The 14,881-nt window shown below is 39.4% G+C and overlaps 1 protein-coding gene across 1 annotated transcript in view; it reads right to left on the minus strand.

The window, feature by feature from the left end:
- Window positions 1-14,881, minus strand: part of LOC100675299 (meiosis 1 arrest protein) — a 72,598-nt gene that overhangs the window by 41,226 nt on the left and 16,491 nt on the right. Inside the window, exon 2 of the mRNA XM_010593671.3 lies at window positions 1,295-1,480. Coding sequence (XP_010591973.3) covers window positions 1,295-1,480 — 186 coding nt within the window. The remainder of the gene's footprint in view (window positions 1-1,294; window positions 1,481-14,881) is intronic.

Raw genomic sequence — 14,881 nt, forward strand, 5'->3', positions numbered from 1 at the left:
AAAATTCTCTTTTGTACCTAGAAGTTCGTGAATGATGAAGAGAGAGGCAGATGAAAGCATAAATATTTTTTGACTCATCTATTTGATGCTTCAGGTTAACCAGAGACAAAGCGTTTTAAGTTAAGCTCATTCACATAGCCAATGGAGTATGCGGTCATGATTTACTTATGTTTTTAAGACTGTCTCCGTCTGGTACCAACATTGCAGCAATTTTTACATTTGCACGTTTGCAAATCCAAAGCAAATTTACTCAATTTGGTGCTGTAAAATAAAATTAAAAGATTTGAATTATGAAAACAGAGATTCTCTTACCCATGACACTAAAGGTCATTTTATGTTAGGAAGCCATGTGCTGTACAATAATAATAATTTTATATATATAATTTTTAAAGCTTATACGTGTGCCTTTAACTATGACTAAAATTTAAAAGTAGCTTGCCTTGCTTCACATAAGCGTATCTAGGTGACCAGGTTCACTGAAACACTTGAATATTCTTTCAGAAAACTATTGAAGATTAATGAACATGTCCTGTTTCCAAGACTCCAGAGGCCTTGGACCCATGGCTGACTGATCTTGTGATTGTCTTAGCGAGGTTTCTATTTAAGTGTTGACAGTGTTTGAGCACAGATTGTTGTCTTATAAAATTTGTGTATTCTGACATAATTGTCAACCAATCAAAAATTTTCCTTGTTCAAAGTTCCTGATAAAATTGTATACACAGCACTTTGAGAATCTAATTTAATCATAGTGCTGATTTACTGAGTAATGACGTGCTGCCCAACTTTAAAAAGGTGTCCATTAAACCTGCAGAGCAATCTGTTAATGGTGTTTTAAGTTGTTTATTGTTGACACTGCCAAGATTTTAAGAACAACTGTAAATTCATAAGGGTATCTGGGTAAGTATAAATAAGACACCAATCTAGCAGTTTAATGTTTGCTTTACAAGTTCCAAAATCTAGAGGCAGATGGCGTATTCAGATTTTATTTTGATTTCAGTTTTTACCTGTAATCCACTTCAGTCCATATTTTTAGAGCTCATCTCTCTGCCCAGCTCTGTACTCAGAGTTGCACAGGTTATAGGAAAAAGAGAAACACAACCCCTGCCTGGAGGGAGCTGAAAACCTAGCTTTGAAAATTACGCTTGATGTATATGAACAAGAAAGATGTGAACCACTGACCTTTTGGTTAGCAGCTGTAGCTCTTAACTATTACACCACCAGGGTTCCCAATGAAGCACCTAGATGGAGTGAAATAGGAAGATGGTGTAGAGTCCTAAAAGGCAGCATCTCTTACCTCCAGGGAAGTGTAGGTGAGAGCTGCACTTGTGTTCATATGTCTGCTGTACTGTTTGAACTGCTGAAGCCCATCTTCTACTGCCAGCTTCAGAGAAGTGTTCTGTGGTCTGAAACAACCTTCTCTCTGTACCATGCGTAGCTCTGATATGCAGGTCTTCAATCTAGCAAAGTTCCCTTTCACTTGCTGCAGAGAAAAATGAATCAAAGATACAAATTTTCACTTTCTTTTCCAACACACATGGAACATCCTCTAAAGTAGACCACATATTAGGTCATAAAGCAAGCCTTAACAGAATCTAAAACATCAAAATATTACAAAGCATCTTCTCTGACCATAAAGGCATAAAAGTAGGAATCAATAACAAAAAAATCAATGTCAAAAATAAACAGAATTCAAACATTTGGAAACTGAACAACATCTTGCTCAAAAACTACTGGGTTATAGAAAAAATTAAGGATGGAATAAAGAAATTCATAGACTCCAATGAGAATGAAAACACTTCCTATCAGAACCTTTGGGACACAGCTAAAGCAGTGCTCAGAGGTCAATTTATAGCAATAAATGCACACATCCAAAGATACAAATTTTCAGTGACTCACATTTCAGAGTAACTGGAGGTCTAACCTCATTATCAATTACTCTTCAGGAGTTCCTTTCTTTCCTGAAAATCTGTTTATTTGATGACACTTACTGAATGGTTCTAAGCACTGCATTAGAACCAGACAAATGAGAATTTGCAACCCATAAGGTTTTGATTATGTTGAGTTACCAGAAGGGGAAAGGAAGTGTTTTAACTCACTCATTCACTCACCCAAAGGAGGGTGCAGTTGTGACTGTTTAGTATTACTTTGGATTGGCCTGCAAACTGGATGCCTGGTAGGGTTACCTTTAAACACTATCTTCATTTCTTGGTCAGTCTAGGCACTGGGAGCTTCTCCATTCAAGAAGCTGATGTTTTCCCAGAAGTAAAGATTTTGATATGGTTGATCCTTTCAGAATTGATAAGGTTCTACCTAATCCGTCCCTCATGATCACTTTGGTAAAGAAGAGGTGCTTGGCTTAGTCTGTAGTTAGCTCAAGGAGCCAACATGTAAACCTCATGCAAGTGGCCTCTTGGTTCTCCTCACCCTCTTTTATAAAAACTTGCTCTTAGGAAGTAATCCAATACAATCTGATTCTAGGTCAGTGTTACTTCTCTCAGGGATATATGCACTTTGAATTAAATGGGAGGTGAAAAATTTTGACGTTATTTGAAGGAATTCCAAGCATTGACAGCAGGTGGAAGGTAGGAAAGAATTATATTTTGGGGAGGGGAAACCTTCCTGATCAAAGAGCAGAACTGAGCAGTATTTTTAATGCACATAAAACTCATAAGCATGAGCTACAATACTGCCAGGGCACAAAGACTGCTTAAGTCAATCCCTGCCCTACTCAGCTCCACAGCTTCTTAATTTGCTGTCCTCAAATCTCTGAGGAAAATACAAGAAATAGGACATAATTCTTAAACAAGGAACACCTGCAATCTAGATAGGAAAATAAGATAACAACTCAAGAAAGAAATGAGAGTATAAATCAGACCATAAGTGTAGCCTAGTGGCCTTTGAGCATTTTTTCTCATGTGCCCCCTAAAAGAATTCTGAAAAATGTTGTAACCCTTTATACATTTTTAAGTCCACATCTAAAGTTTTTTTTTATTCTAAGTATAAGCACTTACTAAGGTTGTAACTTCCTGCAGATTGTAAATATCAACATTTTAAAAATAAAACTATAACATCACTCTTTAAATATAATCCAATACCATTGTGATTTGATATCCAACATCATTCAATTAAAAAATGTATTAGCAAGCTTTTTTCTTTTAACTGATGGACATTTATATTGTTTCTTTTTCTCCTTGAACTCATATTTCCATTTCATTTTTTTCCACAGAATTTTATCTTAATGCAATAGAATTTTATGCTTAGCAACCTTTTACTGATTATCCTATCAGATTTCTCTGCAACAAAAATATCTATATATTGCAAATTTTTAAAATTCCTATCACCATAGGTTCTAAAGGGTAAAAGTATATTCTAGGAACAGAAGCTGCAATTGGAGTCATCACTTAGTTAAGTTTATAATAGTCCACTGTCATTCTCCAAGATCTATCCATTTTTTGCACTGGCCAAACAGGCCAGTTGAATGGCAGTGTGCTGGGAATCACCATCCCTGCAACCCTCACGTCCTTGATGATGGAAATAGTCCCTGCAATTCCTTCAGGAATGTAGTATTGCTTCTGGTTTACTGTTTTCCTAGGGAGGGGTAGTCCTAATGGCTTCCACTTGGCTTTTCCTACCGTAATAGCCCTTACTCCATTTGTCAAGGATCCAATGTGGGGGTTCTGCCAGTTGCTGAGTATGTATACTCAACTTACGCATTCTGGAACTGCAAAGTCACATTAGGATGGGATTGGAGACCCACTGGACCCACTGTGAGATGGACCTGAGCTAAGATTCCATTAATAACCTGACCTCCATATGCCCCCACTTTAACTGGTGGGTCACTTTGATGTTTTGGGTCTCCTAAATTAGTATTAGTTCAGAGCCAGTGTCCAGTAATCCCTGAAAAATCTGATTATTTCCTTTTCCCCAGTGAACAGTCACTTTTGCAAAAGGCAAAGATCCTGTTGGGGAAGGGCGGGAGAAAGATTAACAACATACATTTTTGGTAGTGTAGTGGGGTTCTTCCTCAAGGAGACCCAGCCTCCCCTTCATTTACGGGGTTGTGGGTCTGTAAACTGGCTTAAGTCTGGGAATTGACTGAGGGGCAGTTACTCTCTGTTCTGGCAATTCAAGTTAGATTGCAGTTCACTTAACCTAGAGCTCTTCTGCTTGTACAGATCATATAAATATTTAGTGGATTTCCAATCTATTTCACTCTTAGGGACACTATGACTAAGTAGCCAATGCCTTAAGTCCATACTAGTCAGACTATTCTGCTTCCTACTTTGACTCTGCTGTCCTCTGTGGTAACCACACCCACCTTCTCTCTGTCAATTAAGTGCTGCCACTTGGCCTCTACCACCACATGGTCCGATCAGCCCCATTGTAGTTAGATGTCTTAACTACTACACCACTGTCAAATCTGACTTAGATAAAATAGCAATCACAGCAGTCTTCAAGGATGCTGGGGCTCCCTTCACAAATTTGTTCATCATCATTTTGGTGAAAGGTATGTCCTCTGTGCACTCCATGGGTGAGTCTGTGAATCTAACCTGATAAATCCACTCTAACGTGACAATTTCCCTAAGCCCTTGGATACCTTCTTCTCCAGTTCACCAAGGTAAGTCTGGCATTTCAGCTTGATTTAGTGTAGGCCAATGCTTAATCCATTCGTTAGTTAACCAACCAAATAAACTATCACATATTTTTCTAACCTCTTGAGCTGAAACATTGAATGAAGAATCTGTGCTTAGTGGGCCCACATCTATATTCTTGGACTGCAGTTGTTTTAGAGTATAGCATGCCTCCTCTTGGGCCACACATTGTACTTCAGCTTTTGGGGCTCGCGGGGACTTAAGTCTAGTTATAGGTCTAGAAGCAAAAATGAATGGTGGAATGGTTTCAGGGGACATCTAAGTCAATTGGCATAATAAAATCTATTAAGAAAACATTCTGCATCTCACTTTGAAGAGTGGCGACTGGGGTCTTAAATGCTAGCAAGCAGCAATCTAAGATGCATCAGTGGGTCTCAGCCCAACTGGATCGAAGGAGAATGAAGAACACCAAGGACACAAGGCGATTACAAGCCCAAGAGACAGAAAGGGCCACATGAACCAGCGACTACATCATCCTGAGACCAGAAGAACTAGATGGTGCCCGGCTACAACTGATGACTGCCCTGACAGGGAACACTACAGAGAACCCCTGAGGGAGCAGGAGAGCAGTGGGGTGCAGACCCCAAATTCTCATAAGACCAGACTTAATGGTCTGACTGAGACTAGAAGGACCCCAGTGGTCATGGCCCTCAGACCTTCTGTTGACCCAGGACAGGAACCATTCCCGAAGCCATCTCTTTAGACATGGACTGGACTGGACAATGGGTTGGAGAGGGATGCTGGTGAGGAGTGAGCTTCTTGGATCAGGTGGACACTTGAGACTATGCTGGCATCTCCTGCCTGGAGGGGAGATGAGAGGGCGGAGGGGGTTAGAAGCTGGTGAAATGGACACAAAAAGAGAGAGTGGGCTGTCTCATTAGGGGGAGAGTAATTGGGAGTGTGTAGCAAGGTGTATATAGGTTTTTGTGTGAGAGACTGACTTGACTTGTAAACTTTCACTTAAAGCACAATAAAAATTATATACATAAAAATATATATACATAAAAAAAAAGAATGGTGGAGGAGGGTCCTGGGGATATTCAGCAATGTCTTGTAAGGCATTTGCCTCAGGCAACACCCCAAGTGCTGCCCCAGGTGATATCTCAGACAAAGACTCTTCAGGCACAGCTGTGTTAATCTCTTCAGATGGGGGTGGAAGGGATAATGGCTTTACTGGGGAGGATGGCTTAGCAGACAAAGATGGAGTAATCTCTTCAGATGGGAGTAAGAGGGCTGGTTCTGCTGGCAGGAGTGATTCAGTGGAATTTAGGGGCTCAATGTCCCCAGTTAACTGATCATCTGCCCACATGTCTCCATCCCGAGTTTCAGGATCCCACTTCTTCCCAACCAATGCTCTCATTTTAACTTCAGACACCATTCAATGTTGGGAATTCAACTGCCATTATAATTCAGCCACTCTTACTTTAAAACTCTGGGTTTGGTTTTCAGCAATACCAGCTCTGTTACTACAAGATATAAGGCTTTCTTTCAGGGTACAAGTGGCAACTTCCAGGTCTTTTATGCGATGTTTCAGCTGTGATTCAGAAGCCCTGAGCTCATCTTTTTCTTTCACTATTTTGTCTAGCGAAAGCAGGACCAACCAACCAGCTTCATTATACTTCTCATTCTGACAAAATTGTAGGAAAGTATCAAATATGCAATCACCCAGAGCCTTGTCTCTCACAAATATTTAATCCATTGGTGGTGATATTTGGCATATTTCTATTGCCACCTCATGTTACGGATTAGCTGTGCTGTCTTTACTACTGAAGGCAGAGTCATCAGTGCATTTAATACTAGCCAGACTTGAGGACCAATTCAGAAAACTCATCCTCACAATTTTGTTTCTCTAGAACCACGCTCGGTACTAAATGTGTTAGGCTGGGTTCTCTAGAGGAGCAAACCAGTGAACAGTATATATAAAAATACATAGAGTATTATCTCAAGGAAATGGCTCATGCTGTTGTGGAGGGTGGCAAGTCCCAAATCCGTGGATAAGGTATCAGGCTGTAGGCTTCTCCTGATTCATGTGGTTGCGGGGGCTGATGAACCCAAAATCAGCAAGTCAGGCGTAAGGCTGCTGGTTCATGGGGTCATGAGAGCTGATGAATCCCAAGATCTGCAGGTCAGGTGGCAGGCTGCTGGCTAATGTTCCAAGAACTGGAGTTCAGAGGATGACAAGTCAGATGCAGGATCCAGAGAGAGCTTTATGACAATACCAATATATATATTGGATGTAGGCCACGCCCTCAAGGAAACGGATTGGCTTTCAACTGATTGGCTGCTCAGATCACAAAATGGAGGATGACTACGTAATATCTGCCAAACCACTGAGAATCATGGCCTAATCAAGTTGACACATAATCTTAATCATCACAGGATTGTTTTAACTTATTTTTTAATAAAAGAAATAACCCTGAAAAATAATAAGAAAAGCATATGACTTAAGGAGTTAGAAAAAGAATAATACAAACTAAAGCCTAGTCTATCAGTTGATTTAAAATATTTATGAAAGATGGGTAAATGATGTGAACAGGAAATTCACAAAAGAACAAACACAAATGGCTAATTAACAAATGAAAAGATGCCCACACTCCCTATAAAAGAAATAGAAATGACAGCATAGTAATTATTATTTAATTCCTATCAGATTGGTAAAAATAAAAAAAGACTGACAGTACATAGTAATTAGCAAGGATGTGAAGAAACAGAAATTTTATGCTTGGTAATGGAAGTGAAAATTGGTATAACCTTTCTGGAAGGTGGTTTTAAAATACAAATGTTAAATATGTATAACCTGTGGTCTAGGATTTTTACATCTAGGAATATATCCTAAGATAAACAAACAAGTGTCCAATGATGTAAGTATATTTACTGTAGCATTAAGGAATTGATTACAACGGCCAAAAAAACAAAAAACAAAAAAAACCTAAATGTTCGTCGATGGGGGATTAATTGATTAATTAATGATTGTACAATTAAACATTATGCAGCCATTTAAAATTATAATGTACATCTATATTTACTGACATGGAAAAAGTTCTAATACACTGCTTCCTCTCTCCCTTCCTCCCTTTGGTGAGTGTATTTAAAGGGTGATAGAGTATGCTTTGCTCTCCCTTTTCTCTTTCCCACTGGCTGTAATACAGGCAAAGGGCTTGAACTAGAGTAGATAGTTTGTACCATAAGATGGCAGTGGTGTTGCAGATGGTGGAGCAAGAAGCCAAGCTAAATGGAGCATGGTTCCCTACTGACTGTGGAGTTGTCATACTAGCGCTAGATTGCCTAAAATTACTTGAGAGAGATGTAGACTTCTCAGTGGTGTCACTAGGGTCTGGGTCACTCAGTGAGGTAACTCATGGTGTCACCCATGGACCTCCTCCTGTACCAGACCATACAGAATCCTTAGTAATGTTTTTTGTACTAACGTTTTTGATTTTTTTCCTTTAATTGCTACTTCATTCTCACCAGTTATTGATATAGCTTCGTAAATATGAATTATCACAATATTGTACCTAAAACAGAAAATTTGACCAAATCAATGACTCTGAAATCACCGGCAGCAACTAAGACAGCAGCACATGCTTGTAGCCCGTACAGCTGAATTCACGTGTTTGAAGCGTCATTGCAATCGGGTAGTAATAACAGCTGAGTGGAGTGCATCAGAAGTAAATTAGCACAGTTTTAGCCTTGTAGGTATACTGATACATATAAGCTGCACTTAACGAAAAATGTTTTTGTTATAACTAACCACAGGGATATTTTTATAAAAAATAAAAATTTTCTAATAAAACACTGCACAAAAATCTTATAGACAGTCATTTTGGTGTCACCCCCTCTGAAAGTGTCACCCGGTGCAGTCTGCACCCCCATGCCTCCTTAATGATGCCACTGAGGCTCCTATCTTATCTAAGATGCATTTAGTTTGGGTGTCTATTACTCATACAAAAGAAAACCAAACTGACTGCCATGGAGTCAATTTCGACTCATAGTGACCCTATAGGACAGAATAGAACTGACCCATAGAATTCCCAAGGAGCGCCTGGAGGATTCAAACTGCTGACCTCTTGGTTAGCAGTCATAGCACTTACCCACTACACCACCAGGTTTTCCCTATTACAGGTGAATCTAATTTGAACTGATTCAGTGCCATTAAAAAAGAAAAAAAACCTCTCTTTTGGTAGTGTTTTAGGAGGAACCAATAGTAAAAGTCTGTTTCCTACTGCCAACTTTGACAACAGTCACATGACTATTCTAGATTTAAATATTTGAAATGAGAACATAATCTTATATCAGAAAAAAGTAAACGTATTTTTATTTTGAAAAGAAAAATCTTGACTTGCTTCCTGTAATTTCTTTCTTTTTTTAAAAATAGAGTGGCCTATTGATGTATTTGCCAGGAGGAGATAAAAACCTTTAGGAAAAGGAGATGATCTTCTAATAAGATTTGAAAATATTGTCTATTTGAGTATTGGAAGATTCTGCCAAATGCAATGGTTTTTGACAATAACGAAATTAAGCTGTTTTTCTGACAGTAATCAAATAATATGATCAGTCACTCCTTTGAGACATCCCTGCTTAATGGAAATAAGATCAAGTGACCAGGGTAGAAGAGGATACTTCCTATTTGTTAAAGCAGGAGGCCATGCACCCAATTCATCTAAAAGGTTACGTCATTTAGATACAAGCTAAACAGAAAGTAGGCTGAAAACAGCTATGCTTTATACCTCTTGAAAATGAAATCTGATCTCTCAGGAACCAATTCTGCTTCTGGAAATGATTTTAAAAAAATGCAGGCTTTTCTGGAACCTCAATTGCCTAGGATGTGAAGAGCTCATATAGTTTGGCCCAGAAGCAATTTTCCTATATCAAAGGTTGATAACAGATTGATGAATGCTACAATTGTTCTTAGCTTTTTTCCTCATGAATTACCTCGGCAGCATTCTATAAGGTAACACAGTAAATAGTTCAGAGCTGAGTTCCAAATCCAAAAGATGTGAAACCATTGGGGTCAGGGGCCTATGGGGAGCTGTTAGATAAAGAGGATGAGAATGGATAAAGCCTCGGTGCCCCTGAGCTGGAGTTCTGAAATTTCCTGCAATCTACAATTTGGGTGTGAGGCATAGTTAGAGATGACAAGAAGCAGTCAAACCCCGTAACTTCTTCTGCCTCCCCACCCAACTTCTCTGGATGGGAGACTTGAGGTTTCCAATGTGAGAGATTCAAACATGCTCTGGCAAGTTCCTGAGTTTAAATGTAGGTCCTTATGATCACTTCTCCATCCCATTTCCTTCCCAGTGAATCAGATACTGAAGCTGGCAAACAACATTGTTGGGAGTCCGTTACCTAACTCAGGCTCTCTGTCTTAGATCGTCTAGGTGGGTTTTTCAAGTTGCAGAGTAGAGTCCCTGATTCAGTTAGATGGGCATGGAATAGAGGGGTGGAAGTTGGGATGAATGGGTAAAGGACTGATGGACTCTCATTACATTTCTTCCAGCTTTTTGTAGACTGGTGTTACAGATGTGCCACGAAGGTGTTCTCTCCTTGGGTCCAGCACCAGTGAATGTTCTCCTTGTTCTGATCCATGGCATGGTGGGGTACTTTAGAGGTCCCTATGGGTATAGTAAGTTGTTCTAGAAGGACTTTGGTGGGGTGAATACGGTGGGGTTTTTGAGTAATCCATAATGTCAAATGGATATACTACAGTTGACAGTCAGTCTTTGAGAGATAAATTGTGCACAGGTCAGCTCTGATGTTAGAGATCTTGAACTTCACCTTCTAAACTCTGGACACAAACTGAAGCTGTAACCGGAGCTGGAGGCTTGAAAATCTATGGAGTGAGACCATATAATTAAATATGGTAGTTGAGCCTGGAACAGATGGGGACTAGTGCAGTGAATAAAATCCATCATTCTTTAAATTTACTGTCACTAGGGGTCATAGAAGGAGCCCTGGTGGTGCAGTGGTTAAGCGCTTGGCTGCTAATGAAATGTAGCAGTCTGTTCCTGTAAAGATTACAGCCTTGGAAACCCTATGGAGCAATTCTACTCTGTCCTATAGGGTCCCTGTGAGTTGAAATTGACTAGACAGCAACTGGTTTGGTTTGTTTGGTTTGAGGGGTCATGGCTGTGGGAAGGGGCATGACTGGGATGTCCCAGAATATGAGGGGTTCAGGAAAGAGTAAAATAATCCCTTGAATCTAGATGCATTAGAGTATAGTAGTATACATAGGTATGAGGTTGCCAACAATTCTTATGGATTATTCAGTGTTGAATAGGGTGGGATGATATCCAGGGTGCTGTTTCAACACAAGCACAGTACTTGAGTGTAGATCTCCCTGGCTAGGACAAATAGTAACCTATCTCAGAGAGCAGACTGTCCTGGTATCCAGTGTCCCTGACTGGATTTATTCTCAGTCTGACATTGCTATATACAGGAATCCATCCTGACTTCATCAGATATTTTCTCAAAGTTCTAGGGTTAGAGAATTTCTGAGGGTAGGGCTACTTCAGTAACATCCTATACTTCCAGATAAGCCATTTATCCTCCCAGAGATTCTACTACCATTTAGGATGCAGATGGTTAGGCAGAATGATTAGAAGAAAGCAACTGAAATTTTATGGTGTGGGTAGATTTACAATATCTCAATTACTCCAAAATGGTGAGCTCTGAGTAGTGACATGAGGTCATGGGCCTCTTTGAGGCAATATCTCTACTTTCAATCCTTGAAAGTATCTTTGATGGTTAACAGCTTCAATTTTTGCATGAGATAGTTGACCTTAGCAGGGCCTCTTGTTGTTAGGTGCTGTGGATTTAGTTCCGACTCATAGCAATCTTATGTACAACAGAATGAAAACACTGCCTGGTCCTGTGCCATCCTCACAATCATTGTCATGCTTGAGCCCATTGTTGCAGCCACTGGGTCAATCCATTTCATTGAGGGTCTTCCGCTTTTTCGGGGACTGTCTACCAAGAACGATGTCCTTCTCCAGGGACTGGTCCCTCTTGATGACATGCCCAAAGTACGTGAGACGAAGTCTCACCATCCTTGCTTCTAATGAGCATTCTGGCTGTACTTCTTCCAAGACAGATTTGTTCATTCTCCCGGCAGTCCATGGTATATTCAATATTCTTCATCAACGCCCTAACTCAAAGGCATCAATTCTTCTTTGGTCTTCTTATTCATTGTCCAGCTTTCACATGCATATGAGGTGACTGAAAACACCATGGCTTGGGTCAGGCACACCTTAGTTCTTAAAGTGAAGTTTTTGCTTTTTAACACTTTAAAGAGATCTTTTGCTGCAGACTTGCCGAATGCAATGCATCATTTGATTTCTTGACTGCTGCTTCCATGGGCGTTGATTGTGGATCCAAGAAAAATGAAATCCTTGACAACTTCAGTCTTTTTTTCATTTATCATGATGTTGCTTATTGGTCCAGTTGTGAGGATTTTTGTTTCCTTTATGTTGAGGTGTAATCCATACTGAAAGCTGCAGTCTTAAATGTTCATCATTAAGTGCTTCAAGTCCTCTTCACTTACAGCAAGCAAGGTTGTGTCATCTGCATATTGCAGGTTATTAATAAGTCTTTCTTCAGTCCTGCTGCCATGCTCTTCTTGATATAGTTTGGCTTCTCAGATTATTTGCTCAACATACAGATTGAATAGATATGGTGAAAGCTTACAACCCTGATACACACTTTTCTTGATTTTAAACCACGCAGTATCCCCTCGTTTTGTTCGAACCACTGCCTCTTGGTGTAAGTACAGTAGGGCCTAGTTCCTAGAAATGTAGCATCCACAGTGTAGTCTCCAGATCAAGGGCTGCCTTGAAATAGGATGACGCCCACATTTCTGTTGGAGGCATCAGTCTCAAAGGCATAGGTTAGAGCTAGATCAGTATAAACCATGACTGAGGTAAAGGTGAAGAGGTTTTTGGGAACTGGAGAGCTGTGGCCCAGTTGAACTGGTTATTAGAAAGTCAGGATAAGAAATATGGGGTAAAAAGTTTATAACATTGAACAGACTCCAGGAATCAGTAGACATACATTAATTGATCTGAAGGACTTAGTATGGCTAATATTGGTTGGTCATCATGCACATGCCTTGGCTAGACAGAACCTTCGAGAATTCTATTTCTGAGCTTTCGTACATGAACTTTTTGGGGTTAGCCTGTAAACAGTTCAGGACAACTCAGATCGATGTCTCATTAGAGGTCAGGTCAAGAAATGAGAATATATTTAGATCAGTGATTTAAAAAAAAAACATATCAGTAGAAGCTCCTTTTATAAAAAAAAATCTCGCATAGAACCCCCATATATAACTGATACTTTCTCTACATGTTTTTAAAAAATATTTAACTTTATTTTGAATACATAATATACTCAGTTCAAAATTCAAAAGTTACAAAAGGGTATATAGAAAAAAGACATCTTCCCACTCTTATCCCTCAGGTAACCAGTAACTTTTTAGAGGTAATAAATATTACCAGCTTCTTGGGTATCTTCTCAGAGATACTTTGTTTACATGGAAAAAAAAAATATTTTAACCCTATCTTTTTTCTTAGTTAAATAGAAGAGACTATAACACTCCTCTATATCTTGCTTTTGTTACTTATATTTCACTCATTTCACATCAATACATGAAATTTTAAAAAATTACAACTATTTTACAAAAATATACTTTTATGGCTGCAAAGTATTCCATTAATAATAGATGGCCCATTATTTAACTAACTCTCTATCGATGGACATTCAGGTTGTTTCCAATCTTCTGCTGCAAACAATGCTCATACAAAATAATTTTGTACTTAAATCATTTTTGCACATGTGCAAGTATATTTACTGGGTAAGTTCCTATGAGTGGACTTGCTAGGTCGAAGGGCGTGTGAACTGTGACACTGTCATCATATTGTCTGCCATAGAATTGTGTTGATTTACACACCCAGAAACAGCATATAAGTGTGCCTATTTCTTCATATCTTCATCAATAGTATGTCATCAAAATTTTTTATCTTCATCAATCATGTAGGTGAAAAATGGCATTGCAGGATAATTTTAATTTATATTTTTCTTACTATGAGCAAGGTTAAACATATCTTCATATATTTAAGGGTTATTTGTGTTTTCTTTTTTGAAAACTGTATATTTCCTTTCTCATTTTCTATTGGATTATTGGTCTTTTTCTTTTTCATTTGTAGAAGCTATTTATGTAATTAACCCTATGTGATAAGAGAAGCAAGTATTTTTCCTCATATTTTCATTTGCCTTTAAATTTTGCTATACTGTTGTCCTAGTTATCTAGTGCTGCTATAACAGAAATACCACAAGTGGATGGCTTTAACAGAGAGAAATTTATTTTCTCACAGTCTAGTAGGCTAGAAGTCCAAATGCAGGGGAAGACTTTCTCTCACTGTCAGCCTTCTCTTCAATCTTCCCCTGGACTAGGAGCTTCTCTGTGCAGGAACCCGGGTCCAAAGGACATGTTCTGCTCCCAGTGCTTCTTTCTTGGTAGTAAGAGGTCCACCACTCTCTGATTGCTTCTCTTTCCTTTTACCTCTTTTAAGATAAAAGGTGGTGCGGGCCACACCACAGGGATCAGGGATGTGACCTTAATAAGGGCGTTAAAATCTCACCCTAATCCTCTTTAACATAAAATTAGAGCCACAAAATGGAGGACAACTACACAATACTGGGAATCATGGCCCAGCCAAATTGATACATACAGTTTTTGGGGGAACATAATTCAATCCATGACAAATGTTTTTTGCCAAACATATATTTTATATTTTTATATAGGTGAATTTATTAATCTTTTATTTTTGGACTTTTGAGTTTTGTGTTATGCTTAAAAGGGCCTTCCTACTCAATACTATTTTTTCCCCATGTCCTGTGTACTAATTATCAGTTTATTGCCTCTGAGTGCCAAATCCACTCTTCAATCCATGCTCTGTGACAATAGATGGAATTCCTCTCAGCATTTCCCCTTTGCAATGGGCACGATGCTATGTACTGGAGAGACCCTCCAGGAGGAAGGGGCTCTCTTGCTGTTACTGGCAGGTACACCATGGATCAGCAGTGAAATGGAGGACATCTGGTGGTGCTCTACCCATGCCCCCAGAGCTTGCAGTCCCTTGGTGACCTTGCAGCCCCGGCCTGGCCTTCTCGCAGGCCGCTTGACAGCGACACTATATATTTCAGGCCTCTTGCCTGCACGGATGCTCAATTTCCGC

This window comes from Loxodonta africana, chromosome 15 (genome assembly GCF_030014295.1).
Source record: "Loxodonta africana isolate mLoxAfr1 chromosome 15, mLoxAfr1.hap2, whole genome shotgun sequence".
Classification (NCBI taxonomy): Eukaryota; Metazoa; Chordata; class Mammalia; order Proboscidea; family Elephantidae; genus Loxodonta; species Loxodonta africana.